The 15,235-nt window shown below is 39.7% G+C and overlaps 1 protein-coding gene across 1 annotated transcript in view; it reads right to left on the minus strand.

The window, feature by feature from the left end:
• Positions 1-15,235, minus strand: part of LOC148371847 (nuclear factor of activated T-cells, cytoplasmic 1-like) — a 101,654-nt gene that overhangs the window by 24,259 nt on the left and 62,160 nt on the right. The window contains exon 9 of the mRNA XM_088327952.1: positions 13,061-13,717. Coding sequence (XP_088184078.1) covers positions 13,061-13,717 — 657 coding nt within the window. The remainder of the gene's footprint in view (positions 1-13,060; positions 13,718-15,235) is intronic.

Below are 15,235 nucleotides of genomic sequence, written 5' to 3' on the forward strand. Positions count from 1 at the left end.
AATAGCAGTTAAACAGTAGTGGTAATATGTGGTTCAAATAACAAATAAAGCATTTTAGTCACTCTTATGCAGTTTGAGTTCTCGCAGTGGAAATGAAGATGAATTCACCAGAAAAGGAACGTAAAGCTTTCTTGGGAAAACGTTCTCCCTACAGGATCATCCTGTCATTGAGATCGACCACACTGACGTTTGTCATATTCCGAGGTGGTAACTACGTGATCACAGATCCTGTGTACACAGATTGATATTCAAGCCAAGCCGCAGGCCCTGTCTGCATCCTGACCCGTTACGATCTGTGCGCCTCTGCGGTTTTTCAACTTGTGTTCCCTAAACCTCAGAATGCGGGCCACGTAAACCGAGCTTTTAAACGGCTGCGTCAGGAGAAAGTCGGCAAGATACGTCATGCGTGATTAACTGAAGAAACAGAGCTTCAAATATTTTGAGCTGCTTGAATCAACAGCGTTCTTGAGATGAGTCCAATTGTACTTTTAGAGCAGTATTTCAAACTCTATCCAAATCTTTTTTTCTAACACATCTTGGGTAAATTATAGACAATAAGTTACACCTTCTCTAGTAGCAAATTTGACAAATTGACTATGTTTTTAAAGGATAAACACAAGTAATTGAAAATCTGACCCTAAGACTCACATCCACAATTTATGACTGTCACATCCTCCAGACTAATGGGAAAATCAGTTTATTTGGATAATTTAGGTGTAGATTTTTGGGAGACACATTCTTTGTAAGTGACATTGTTGACATTGTGACAAAAAAAATGAAAGCAGAGCAGATCCTTTGCATCTTCTGCCAGGGCTGGGGCCAAAGCAAGCCAGCACATTTGGGCAATGAATGGTTTGATTTTACACATTAATCTTTGCGCGTCTAATCACGACTAATTATGTTCCAGATAGTTTTAAAAAAAATTCATGCACACAATTTGACCCCATTAGCTGCTTTCAAATGCATCTACTCAAATCCTGCTATTTGTTCGACGCACACACAATCTTGACAAGAGTGTCAAATATGCACGCTGATCATTACCAGAAAACTAAGAGCTCTTTTCTTTGGCCAATGTTAATAAATGATGTTAGGAGATGGAAAGGGTAATCCAAAGGTCTATGACTAAACAGAAATGACTTTGTGGCTTTATTCTCCAGCGCGGCATTTTTTTCAATTGCGTTATCAGCAGATGACGCTACTATTCAATTGTAAACAAGTCGCCTACTTTCAGTTGACCTGCATCGATTAGCGCCAAAATCACGGTTGCTGAGTAGGAGCTGAACAGATTGCAGTCCTTACAAACCTTAACACTACCGTGAGTTGTATAAAACAGTCTATTCTTATGCTGTCCATAACTATTCGTGATTTTCTACATGAACAACTTAGTTAGCTTTCAATAGCACTGTACCCGTGTTTGAAAACATAAACCCTCATAGCAGTTAGCATTAGCAAGAATAAAAACAACTACCGTATTTTCCGCACTATAAGGCGCACCTAAAAGTCTTTTTTTTTTTTTCAAAAGCTGACCATGCGCCTTATAATACAGTGCGCCTTATTTATGGATCAATATTAAATCGCAAAGTCTTCCAACTAACTTGCAGCCGCCGACTAGATTTTCCCCCGAACGCCAAGTAGTCCGCGGTGTATGCTGGGATTTATTTACCGGCGTTTCATTGGCTAACCAATGTGTCAATCATCATTTGAATCGATCACTATTGGCTAAAGTTATTCGGAGGTCAAGGGGCGGATCCCTTTTATCATTTACAGGCTGGCATAGGCTTAAGCTGTAAAACAAAGCCTGCAATTGGCCGAAAAAGATGTGTCAATCATCAGTCGAATCGATCACTATTGGCTAAAGTTATTCGGAGGTCAAGGGGCGGATCCTTTTTATCATTTACAGGCTGGCATAGGCTTAAGCTGTAAAACAAAGCCTGCAATTGGCTGAAAAAGATGTGTCAATCATCAGTTGAATCGATCACTATTGGCTAAAGTTATTCGGAGGTCAAGGGGCGGATCGTTTTTATCATTTAGAGGCTGGCATTGGCTGAAGCGGCAATACAAAGCCTGCCATTGGCCGAAAAAGATGAATGCGTATAGCACATGGTTGACGGCATACAGAAAGCATTTTTTTACTATTCTGTACTGTATTTGTAAATATTTTATTCTCCTGTATTTACTAAACTCACGGATATAAGAGGACCATGGCTGCACATTATTATTGAACACAACGACTTCGGTGAGTTACTTCGGCTATATATTTTCCCTGTATCCTGTTTCAGACTGAACTCGATGTTTCTGTGATAAACGGTGCAGATAATGGATGGAATGGAGTGTCTATTTTTAAATTAAACTCAATTCCAAGTGTTTATTGTCATATGCACAGTAAAGTTGCGAACGAAAATAGAAACTAAGGAATGGTTGGCATTTCTTGAATCAAAAGACTTTAACCTTCCGAATGATGGAACGATGCATTTGAGTGGCATCATACGGACACCGCATCCGCACGTGTTCTCGACACGTATTTGCGTCTTTGCAAGCTTTGGGAATGTTAAGGGGGTAATAAGTTTGACTGAACTATCTGACTGTTTTGTCGACGTTCCCATTGTAGCGCCTTATAATCCGGTGCGTCTTATGTATGTCAAACATAGGACCAAAAACTATTTTTTTGGGGTGCACCCTATAACCCGGTGCGCCTTATAGTGCGGAAAATACGGTACTGGAACTCCAGATTGAGCAGCACTACAGGTCCACTGATTATTGAGTGGGTCAAATATCAGCACTGATATTTGTGAATTTGTCAGATATTGGTATCAGCGATTTTATTCATTTGAGTGGCGGATTACTTATCCTCGCTAAAGCAGCCAAGCTCTCTCTCTGTCACTCCTACTCCTTCACTCTTTCTCTGCCCTCGCTGCCCACATGTGTCCTCTGATTTGGATAAGCAACCAGGTCGGACCCATTGCAGCAAAATTCTTTTTTTTTTTTTTTGACTTAAAGCACTGCAAACAGCAGCAACTCTCTGACATGTTCCAACGCGTCTGTGAATTAAGCAGCTGATAATATTGTATTTCTCCTACGTGTAGTCAAAGCTGCACACAGTCACAATGAGGTCTGATCTCTAACTTAATAAACAAATAACAAGCGGTAAAAATACATTCAACAAGGAACCACTGTACTCACAGACTGACAGAGACCAACTTCCGCACCAGTCACTTGACGTCACGTCTCCCTTAAAGGGTCCATACGCGAACATAAACAAAAGCAACACAAGTAACAGACATTAAAATATTGAGATTTTATAAAGTCAGTAGTAGAAAGCGTGTTTGTGATTAGCAAGTAACGTAAAAAGTGTAGTTAACTTGTTTGAGGGAAGCAGGTTCAGTTTGAACCTGATATATTGGCTCTTGTAACATTAAGTTTGACAAGCTGAATGATTTTATATCTGAGAATAATCTTTGTGAATATATACAATCAGGATTCAGGGCTAACCACTATACTGAGACAGCCCTGGTTAAGGTAAGGTAAGGTAAGATCTTCTACCGGCAATTGACTCTGGCGCATCATCACTGTTGCTGCTGGATCTTAGTGCGCTATATTAGGACATCGTTTTGGGATCAAGAGATCGCAGGTTCGATTCCCGAGCTTCTCCGTGTTAAATGTCGAAGTGTTCTTGGGCAAGACACTGAATCCCCAATGCATGGCTACATGGCCGCTATTGTGTGAGTGTGTGTGTGTGAATGGGTAAGTGTAAAGCGCTTTGGGAGGTCTTCATTGACTTGAAAAGCGGAATATAAATTCAGACTATTTACCATGTAGAAATTATCAGCGAGCTGTTTAAGTTTTTATGTACTTTTATACAAGTTGCTGCTTAGACCAAGTTTATTTCTGCACGGTTAGTTTTTGGTTTAAGGGAAAAGTTAGTCATATTAGTTCTAATTTACTGTTTCAGGGAGGTATTTTTATGTACCATTATAAGAGTTGCTGCTAAGTCTAATATAATTTCCTACTCTGTAAGTTTTTGTCCTATTCAAAAACAGAAAAGTAAATAACTTTTTAAGCAGGTATTTTGACAATTATATATTTAAAAAAAAGTAATATGGGTTATTTTTTCAAATTTTGAAACAATTAATTTATATCACTGATTATCATTAAACAATAGTGTAGCTGGGTGCTGTGAAATGCTTTTTGCATTTTCCCAACTCTTCTACTTGTATCTCATCATATTTAAGTCTGCCAGGAAAACAGTATTCTAATGAGAGAGCATCAATAACAACAAATGTAAATGGCCAACATCCTGTTTGCGGTCATTAATAATAAAAAAGCCATCACTGTTTCTCTGGTAGCTGTCAATATCACTTTATCTCGCACACAGTGTTCTTGGCATTGCACTTAACCACAGACTTTCTTCTGTAGACAAACATCTATTTGGTCTTGACCTTTATAAAAGGGGACATATGTTAAAAGGTTGGGGGTCACTGAATACATAGACCTTTTGCTAACTCCACTACTTAAAGACAGACAAGAAGTATCAAGATCATTCAGTATTTAAGCGACCCTGCTTTAGTTAGACCCATTAGACACTTCCAACTCTGAATTTAATATACACACTCTCCCTTACTCCGTCTTTTTGGCTCTCCCCTAAAGCCAGTCTTGCGGCATGCTCCAATCTTATCGACTCAGCATGTTTTCAGCATGGTGTGGACGCACTTTCAATCATCATTAAGGGTTTTGGAGCATCCTAGGGCCTGGGAAACGGTCCAAAATGTGTAAAAGTTTCCATGAGGAAAGCCTCAGTTGCTTTCAGGATCATCAGCGGCAGATGGAGATCCTCTACGAAAATAGAATGCCTCTTTTTTTTCCCAAAGGGAAAGGGATTTGACACCATTTTGATTTTCTAGTTGAGAAAACAATCACTGTCCAGTTGCAAATGCAGAAACATGAACTGAAGAGAAACAATTATAATGAAAACTACCAAGCAATCAGAGCCCATATGTTAACTGTCAGAAATTGTCTGAGACTGCTGTGTGTGTTTTTTTGTTTTGTTTTGGAGAATAAGGGTCCTCTGTGTCGCACAGAGGCAGCTGGTACAAATCCGGCTCTCTGATTAGCACTACTGTGCTGCATTCAGGTGCATTTCATGATATCACCAATCACAACAGCAGCTAATACGATGGGACACAGTGCAAGGAGTCTCACAGGACCAAATCCCAGTTTGCATGCACGCTTCAATTCTACACACACTCGCACATTTACACATATATAGCTTATTTTTCGTACTAAAGAGTGCACAAAAAAACTGACCAGAAATGTTAAAGTACGCCTTATAACCTGCGCCTTATTTTCCACAAAATAGTCCCCTGCCCACTGTCCGGAGATGGCTGGGATGGGCTCCAGCCCCAAAATGGGTGAAATTCGATGTTTTTGTAAGATCGTTCATATTTCCGACTACATGCCAATTGCATATTGCATACAAGTGTGACCTTTAAACGTCTCCTGTTTGAACGCAACAAGTATCCCCATTGTACAAAAGAGGACACGTGATGTCACACGCAATGCATTGTTTGCGGAAATACTTATGGATGCTAACGCCATAGCGTATCTAGCAATTTGAAAGTAATTGTGCTTCTAGAGGCTGAACAGAGTTGTCCCGCCTTATATTAATTACATTCAAAACCTCACTTAACCTCTACTGAATGCTTTCCGTGTTTTCGTCGCCATGGCGTGTTGATTTCTACGCTACATGGAAAAACATAGAAAACAAGCAGTCGTAAGATAATTCATGAACAATGAATCGATGGTTCGCAAGAAGAGGAATCTGAAAAGCAAATTCCAACAAGTTTTTATCCGTTTTACTTTATAATCAATACTTATATAAATCACAACCAAACTCAGTTTTATTTCCACTGTAGTATTGAATATGCACGCTTGTATGATTGTCTGTGTTGTTGCAAGGTAGCTGCAGCAGAAGGCACCCACGCCCTATCGTGCAATGCACCCTGTGTAAGTGTTAAATACAAAATAGAACCAGCTACAGAGACTGCGCCTTTTAACACAGTGCGCCCTATCTTCAAAGTAATACAGCTCATGGTGTCCCGCAGGATTTTTTTTTCAATGAAGGAAACGTGCATTAGCTCAGAAAAGGTTGAAAAACACTGGACTAGACCACCAGTGACACAGGCACATACAAAAAGGCATTACTTTTTATCTCATTACAAGACAATTTTTACAGTGACAGAATGGAGAGAAAAAAGTCACTGAGAAAGATAGAAAAATCTGCATAGTCCAATTTATCATTAGATACATCAAAGAGTTCTTTCCTTCTTTATGTTTGCGTTTATTTAGATCTTTCAGGATGACTTTCTGTTTTCTCCATTCTCTAATATTTGTTTATAGCACTGTCAGCAAAAATAGTGTGATAATGACATAAAATCCAATTAATTTTTAAGTGGTAGGGTTTGGTGCGACCCCGGTTCAAATCCTGTTGCATGCAATGTTTTTTAAGTAACCAACGTTTTTCGACTGATTAATTGCACTAATACATACAGTAAGTGAATAAAATTGCAATGGTTATTCTCAAATGCAGAAGCTCGCACGGGTCGTAAGTCCAGTAAGCCTTATGCATTAAAAACATAAAAAGTGCCATTTCTTTAGGGTTGTGCCTTAGAATCAGGTGTGCATTATAGTGCATAAAATACGATACATATTGCAGATTTGAGTAAACATGTGACCCCCAGGGTTATTTATGTGACTTTGGCTTGGTGAGCATAAAAAGTGAATGGATTCTAATCTTTAACTTCCCTTCGATGATACTTTACTTTACATTATCTGACTATCTTCAACTTTCTATAAGAAATAGGTCTCATAAATTATTGTATATGCCAGACTACAGAGCACGCTGAATGATAAATTGCTCTCAAACAAAAAAGCATGGCAGAAAAACACCTGATGCACTGGAGTATAAGTCTATAGTAAAGTGCCTAAAATGCGCACTAACTTAAAAATCTTCAGTTTCCTGTTCTTGAAAAAAAAAAAAAAAAAAATCTAGATCACCCAATTGTTTATGTCTGTGCCATTTTAAATAGGGAAGATAAAGCTGTGGTTGTCCCTATTTATTTCTTCACAGTATCAGTTGTTTTCAAAAGTGTTCAAGGTGGTAAATTCAAATGGGGTGAATTTATATCATTTAGGATGTCCACTACTGTAGGCCTGCCTCAAACCCAAGCATTGCTTCAAATACTAGATCTGCAAGATCGGTAGTGATATGGCATTTTCTCATAGGAAGCTTAGTTCAAGATCAATTGTTTTTCTTTAACAAAAAAATGAATGTGTTTGAAATATGGTACAAGGCTAAGAATGTTTGTAATTTATTGCGAAGTGTCATACATAAATATTTCATGTTTATTTTAGCTTTTGGTTGGATTAAAAAATATAAAAAATAATACTTCTTCCACTTTTCCACACTACTTCCGGTTCTGATGTTTTTATGGCTTGTTGGTTATAAAACAAACCTGTCTCCATCCACTTTGAAGTATTAACAAGGCAATATTTTAATATTGGACACCTGAAAAATATATTGCATAGGATACGAGTGTGTTATTTTGTCTATTGTTTTGCACTCTTGTTTGTTGTCTTGACTATTATGTGCTATTTACATCATTGTCACTATTTGTCAATCATGTTGCTGTTCTTTGCTATCCACACCCTGAAGGGCAGATCTGCTTTTGTAAACTAGGGGATTTCATAAAAAGAAAGGGATTGGATGAGGATCTTTCAGAACAGGTTTGAATGTCAGATGTTTGGGTCATATCCAAATCTCCTTTCAAGTTCAAAATCTAGGGATGTCTTCTCTCTTTATTAAAGTGTCTCATCTCATCTCATTAGCTGCACCGCTTATCCTCAGTAGGGTCGCGGGGGTGCTGGAGCCCATTGCAGCAATCATCGGGCAGTGGGCAGAGGACAACCCTGAACTGGTTGCCAACCAGTCGCAGGGCACACAGGGACAGACCACTCGCTCGCTCATTCACACCTAGGATCCAATCCATCTGAAATGCATGTCTTTGGGATGTGGGAGGAAACCGGAGTGCCCGGAGGAAACCCACGCAAACGTGGGGAGAACATACAAACTCCGCACAGGAAGTCCGTTGGCTGGATTTGAACCCACACAGGAGGTTCCCAAGACCTTAGAACTGTGCCGCACACGCGCTAACCACTGTCCCGCCGTGCTGCCTATTTAAGTGTCTACTAAACTATAAAAGTATCTATTTCATTGAAAGCTGATTCCAATGATGCTGTTAACCTAAATAAACCAACGAGATTCACTGTGCGCTGATGGTGCAGGTAGCCTTCCGTGGTGATACAGACACCCACATCAGGCTTCTCTCCTAGCTGGCAACAAGTAGCTTAAATTGAATAAACAAAATCTCCTTTAGAGATTGTGGATTGCAGTCAAGGGGCTTTAAAGCTCTGACTCTCACCCTGCTAACAGTGCTCCTTGTGGTACAGTAGTTCACTGTTGATAAGTTGAATGATTTCTCAAGGGCTGTATAAAATCTAACCCCGGCCAGAGAGACACATTTCCTTTGCCTGATGAGAGCAGGAGGCCTAAGCATTGAAGCGTGGGAGGCTCTGCACTCTTGGGGAAGATCAAGTGTGCACCCTTGGACTCAATCACCAGCCCCCAATTGCCCAAAAGCAACACAATATTGCATCCTTGGCGTTAAATCACTACTGCTGAGGTGAGGTCATTCGCCCGTCTTCCGCTCTAATAGAGAGCTCAACTCACTAACATAGAGCGGTAATATAAAGAGAAGGGTAGCAGGAGCTACCTTCAAATCTTATTTTGTTTAACTCATTTGAGGAGTTTGAGAGGGATGCCGTTTTAGTGTGCTGTTACTACCACATACTCAAGGATCTTACCGCATAATGCATGAGCAGATGACAGGTGATGCAAAAGGCTAGCACACTAAGGTTTCCTCTGGCGCTTCAGCACCGCCCTGGATCAATCGATTCGCGTTCCTGTGTGTCCCTAATGCAACTGTAATCATGGATAGAATGCATTCGAAGAAAGATTGAAGCCACTAAGTGACAATGGATAGAGTGGTGGGGAAGGGAAACTAGGTTATATGATTTTAACTTGGCATTTCAGTAGACTTCTGGCAGAGCTTAATGACTAGACATCTGTGTAAAAAGACACCGATGCTAAATACAAAACTGTAGTTTCACTTAATTCAATCGGACAGAATTTAAACAGATTTCAATGTAAGCTTCAGCCTGTCAGTTTGGGAACAGTGATAAAACAACATTTTACAAGGTTGTGTGGATGAAAATATGAAAACAAAAAATAAATATTGAATATTAAAAAATAGTAGAAGTGTTTAATGCAATTGTTTTATTGAATAAATAATCGGTTTGATTCAGAAATTATTATTTGCTCAGTAGTCGGATCAGGACCCTTCTCCTTCTACTGGTAACAATGGAAACCAGAAAAAAACAGCCTAGAGCACCACAAAGCTGTACATGCCCAAGACACACCACAGGAAGATGTGCCCCGAGGACCCAGGTGGTTTAGGGATCTGTGAATTGTGATATTTAAGATTTTAACACACTGTATTTAAACCCAAAGCCGCCCTTACAATTATTTGTACCCCATAAAGTTACTGAGTCTATTGTATTTAATCTATTTTTTCTTTAGAAATTCAGCATTAGAAAGACATGAAGAGCAATTCTTCAGTGCTGGATTTAATGCGGGCACAGCATAGAAAATGGGTGGATGGATTGAAGTATTTAGGTTGTGAGCAATGAGCTCACATCACACACACTGTCATACATCATGGATTGCTTCAGGTCCTAGTTTAAAGGCAGGGTTTCTCCAAATTCCTGCTGATGAATGAAATTTAAAAATGCTTCCTTTCTTTTTCAGGTTTCGTTGGTGTCAGGGACTTTTTTGAACAATTTTACAGGCTTGAGGCGTTGATGCTGACATGCACTTTCTGGACAAATTACTACCTATTACCTATGTTTTTTTTTATTGATGGTCACTATGGTTTGTGTACTGTTACCAATGCTAAATCTTTGCAGGCTGGTCATCCTTGGAGGGGGATTACCCCTTTTGAGGCCCCTTCTCAAGGTATCTAACTTTCCCAGTGTGGAGGTTTTGAGTTTTTCCTTGCCTGCATGTTGGTTTAACATAAGGGGATGATCATTTTGTGATTAAGGGCTTTACAAATAAATGTGACTTGACTTCTACGAGGAAACAAATGTGTGTGCGCTGGTATCCCACTGAGCAGCAAAAATTGGCGTAAATTGCGAAGGTAGGATTTGGAAAACAATAAAGTTGTCTGTAATTTTATGACCTTCTGCAACGTATTTGAGACAACTACCAAATTGCCATAAAATAATGCAATTGATTATTTTCCTTACTATTTTATTAAATGATGCAAATTGAAATGATACCACTTAGTTCCTTGCATGCAACACACTCTTTTAGATGTATTTCCTGAAATGTTGTTAGAGACATAAACCAATGCCATAAATTACATTGAACTCTCGTAATAATTGTGTAAAGTACACCTGAAAATGTAAAAGTAAGTGTCCACAAATGAAATGATCTAAATGAAATGATCTGCATTTATATAGCGCTTTTCAAGTCAATGACTTCCCAAAGTGCTTTACAATAAGCTCCACATTTCCCAATGGCGGCCTTGTATTGCAGCCTTGAAAGACGCTAACCTGCTTATTGGGGGTATTAGGTGTTCAGTGTCTTACCCAAGGACACTTCGACATGTAACACGGACGAGCCGGGATCCGAACTGGGATCCCTTGATCCCAAGACGAGCGCTCTACCTCCTGAGCTACTGCCGCCCCCAAATAGGAAAACATTGCAGTCAAAAACAACAAAATGTAGAGGGAGAAGTAACATTAAGTGACAAAACTTGCGCTTACACGAATGGTGACCAAACTTTTTTTTCCCCCCCTTTTTTTGTGTTTTCACATCTAAAGCCACTGCTTTAATAGTATTAAACAGAAAACAGAGTAAAGAACTATTTTTTTTTACTGTTTTTCAAATCCAATGTTCATTTATTAAGTAGTGTGTTTTGAACTGTGCAAGTGTTTATTTCTGTTTATATACTGGCACATTTTCTTTTTCATTATTGTTTATTCAACACATTTTTTAGCAAAATAAAATTGCTTGTTGTGATTCCCAAAAGATGTTTGTTATTGAATAGGGTGACATGTTGGTTGAATATGCAAATAACTATTTTCCAATAAGCTTCTGTGATTAATATTTTTCAACCGACTCAAAAAGCGAGTACGTCAAATATTTCTAAAATATTTGAGATTCGTTTTGAAATCCCCTTGTTTCCATTTAGTTTTTGGCAAACCACATTTTATGCCAAACTTAGTGGAATGAAAACGCACATACTGATATGACGTGGACTACATTAAAAAAATCACAGTGATAGCCTGTATTGACTTGTAAAAATGAAATACCAACTAAAAACATGAATCCAAACTTTTTTTTTTTTTTTAATTTTTAATTAAGATGGCCTCCGTTCCAAGAAGCACCCGTTAATGAACTTTATCACATCTAGTGCCTTCAAGTCAGGTAGAATTAAAAGAATAGGACCTCACACTCAGGGTTGGGTAAAGTTATTTTAACTGGATTACTTTCAAATACTTTTGGATTACTCCAATACCAAATATGCTAATAAAAGTCAATATAAACTAAATATGAATAAAATTATGACTCACAACACGTGGTAAGCTTTCTCTCCTGGCTTTGATCTCTTTGATCTCTGGCAAAACTCATATAAAATGCGACAGAAACAAAATGAAAATAAATCCAAACAGCTTGCCAACAACATTTTTGCCGTTCCATGTATTCCGTTACTCCCCAAGCATGCACAAAATTTAGTAATTGTATTCATATTTAGTTTCTTTTGTCTTTTATTAGCATATTTGGTATTGGAGTAATCCAAAAGTGATTGAAAGTAATCCAGTTAAAGTAACCCTACCCAACCCTGCTCACAATGAACTTACAATTACATGAAGTTAGATTCGCTAGTCCTGCCAGAATAACCGTGAGAAACAATGATCAAATCTTTGAACAAAATGCGTAAAACTGCCAAAGTGCAAAATTTGCAGTTTGTTCGTAGCTCAATGGACTAAGTTTAAAAATAATTATAGCAAATAACGTCTTTCTTTGACTGCATAGCCCATTTATGAGGACGAATGGGAGCCATCATTAAAACCAGCAGATATGCTGACAACACAATTACAGTTCAGAAGCAACAACTCACCACTACCGCTTTTCCCTCATGCCTACCCATTGCCTCTGGTAGTGTTAGACACCCGCATAAGTACACTCAGGCACACTGATGTTAACAGGAAGGGTGACAGGAAAGGAGTTCAAAGGGGGTCATTGGTTCCCCACCTGAATCACGATGAAGGGTTTGTTACAATTCCAACCAGGCAAAATCCACTAATAGTACCATGAACACATATCATAACAACAAGTGATGTCGCTGCGGACATAGATAACAGGATGGGGACCCTAGAGACGGGCTGTGGTATAGACACAGGAGGCAATAAACTCGCCCATAGGCTCCCTTGGGTGTGTGTGATCTCATTGCCGGGGTAGACCCATGACCCTTTAGTCTCCCTTGATGACGACAGCTGCGTGACTTGTAATCCAGAGGGAAAATAGGGGAAAAGAAGGCCTCAGGCTCAGAAACTCCCGGCATCCCTCCCAAAATGTCAGGCAGGGATTAGGAAACCCCTACCTATTGTTTGGCTTCCCTCATTAGTTGATATGTCAACAGTTTGGTTTGCTACGCGTTCGCCGCTGTTTTTGTTCTGCTGGAACCTGGCTGACCCCAGACACTGTGATGTTTTGACAGATTGTTTTAAAATCGCATCAAGGCAATGTTGTGCTATGATCAAAAGCAACTAATTGCAAACTATAAACTGGATCACATGTTTTGAGGAAGGCCATAACATGGGCTTGGATTGAAATTCTAAAATGGAATTCAACACTCAGTTTGACTGTAATCAAACTTACCATCATCTAGGTACATCTGGTCCAGTTCTTGGGGCTCCTGTTTGACGGTGATGGCAGGTTGTCTTGATTCATCATGAAGCAGGCTGGGTGAGTTCTCTCCAGTCTGGGCAGAATTGGCGGCTGCCGGAACCTGGCTGGGACTGTAGGCCAGGATAAAAGAACTCTCTGCTGGCCCACTGGGGGTAGAAGCGTTCGAGGCTGGGGAAGACGAAGGGCTACTGTGTGCATAGACAGAATGGAAGCCTTGGGTTCCTGGGCTGCTGAGGTGACTAGGACTTCCTTGAGTTTGGAGCAACCCTAGGGGAGAACCATGGTCGGGAGATGCCGGGTGGGTACGGATTGGCCTACTGTTGTCCCGGAAAGCAGTCAAAATCTGACCTGAAGGTGATGAGAGGGTAGGACTGTTTGGGAGGCACTTAGTGAATGCCACAGGGGAGAGGTCTTGCAGGGTTGGGCTAGAATTGGGAGACAAAGAAGGTATGGCTGCATTGAGAGCCGGGCAGGGGGTGTAGCCACCAACAAGACAGGCGTCGTGATCATCAACGGGCAAGATGGGATTGAGTCTGGGATGACTGAAGTACGGTTTTGGATGAATTGGCAGCACTGGAGTCCCCAAGGAATCAAATTCATCACTGGGTTCTGTCTTTATCATCGGCACTGAAGGGTGGAAAGTAGAAAGAAAGATGGACATAAACATATGAGCAGAGGCATCCACGTGGCACAATGAGGGGGGAATGGATAAATTAACAAACATGCACACTGTGCTGTGGATAGTCTAAACAAACAACCACTGAATAAGGTTGCGTTAAACCAAGACACTCTTTTACTCAATCATGAACAAAATAAACTAAGGAATAGGGGGGAAAGAAAAATGAATGACTCATCGGCATGGAAAACCACAGCTGGTTTTAATAATGAATACGACCCATTTTTCTTTGGACTCTTCTCCAGCTCCGATATCCAATAAAACACTACTTTGAGACAGAAGGTTGCTGCTGCTACCGTTGCTGTCATATGAAAATGAACCACACGTTCCTTGATTTTCCCTGCACTCTAGAGTCAATTGTTTCTCCAAGAAGCAAATGAGATGGAATTAAAAGGTACAAACTGGAATTTGATCAGACTTTCTTTTTTTACTTAAGTGGCCAAAGATTTCTGCCTGTAGTAGTTGAAAAATCAGGGCTCTGCTAATGCAAGCAAGTGCAGTGAACCCACTTGGTCATCCGGTCTCTGGAACTTCCATTCTGGCACAGTCTGTGGTGTTTCCTGATGCTTTCTGAATGACAGGTATCACATGTTTCTCTTAAATCAGGAGATCTACTGGCTAATAGACACACTATCTTTTTTATTGCTAAGTTGGGCTAGGTCTTCTTATATGAATGCAATCAAAGCTTTACATGAAGTCCAAAAACATTTTGCAACATTGCAGCTTTGAAAGATAATGTACAAAAAAATAGATAAGATATGTGTAATGCACAAAACCCCAAAGAAAATAAGATTCCAGCGTACGTCAAATAAAAATATTTAGGGTATCACTAACACAAGCTTGAAATTTTAGCTTGTCTTATTCGCATGAAATGTTCTTCTCCTGAGTACAGGAATTCACCAGTCTGTTTGTCCCTCTGATTGGCTATAAAGCCACCCTGCCTCTTTTCTGTCCCGTGAGTTGTACACATATATTACCTACAAGCAAGACTTTTTCAATGTGACGTTTTTTAAAAGCTATCACATCAACAAAACACTCTGGACTCACAAATGCAATGGTGGCCGGGGCACAATGGCAAAGCAAGATACTTTCTATCACAAACAAACTTGGACTTCTTGACTTCCTAAACTTGCTTTGGAGCAGCATGCTCCTTTGTGGCGCTCCCTAGTGGCTCCCTGGAGCTTTTTCAATTATGTTTGATATCGGAACATTCAATGGTTTTTGTGGAAGACTACAGGACACAATCATTCTAAACATGTTCCAATCGATATACTGTATAGATTCATTGTGTGTTTCTTTATTGACAAGGCTTACAAATAAACTATCACCTGAAGTTAAACATCTGGTGTCCTGAAACCCTTTCCGCCCCTTAGTGCAATACATGCAGCAAAATTATTTTTGAAATTATCATTTGACAGTACAAAAGTTATTTGTAAAAAAAAGTTCATATAGTATCAGACTTTTATTTG

This window comes from Urocampus carinirostris, chromosome 2 (genome assembly GCF_059441175.1).
Source record: "Urocampus carinirostris isolate Australia breed hairy pipefish chromosome 2, RoL_Ucar_1.0, whole genome shotgun sequence".
Taxonomy (NCBI): domain Eukaryota; kingdom Metazoa; phylum Chordata; class Actinopteri; order Syngnathiformes; family Syngnathidae; genus Urocampus; species Urocampus carinirostris.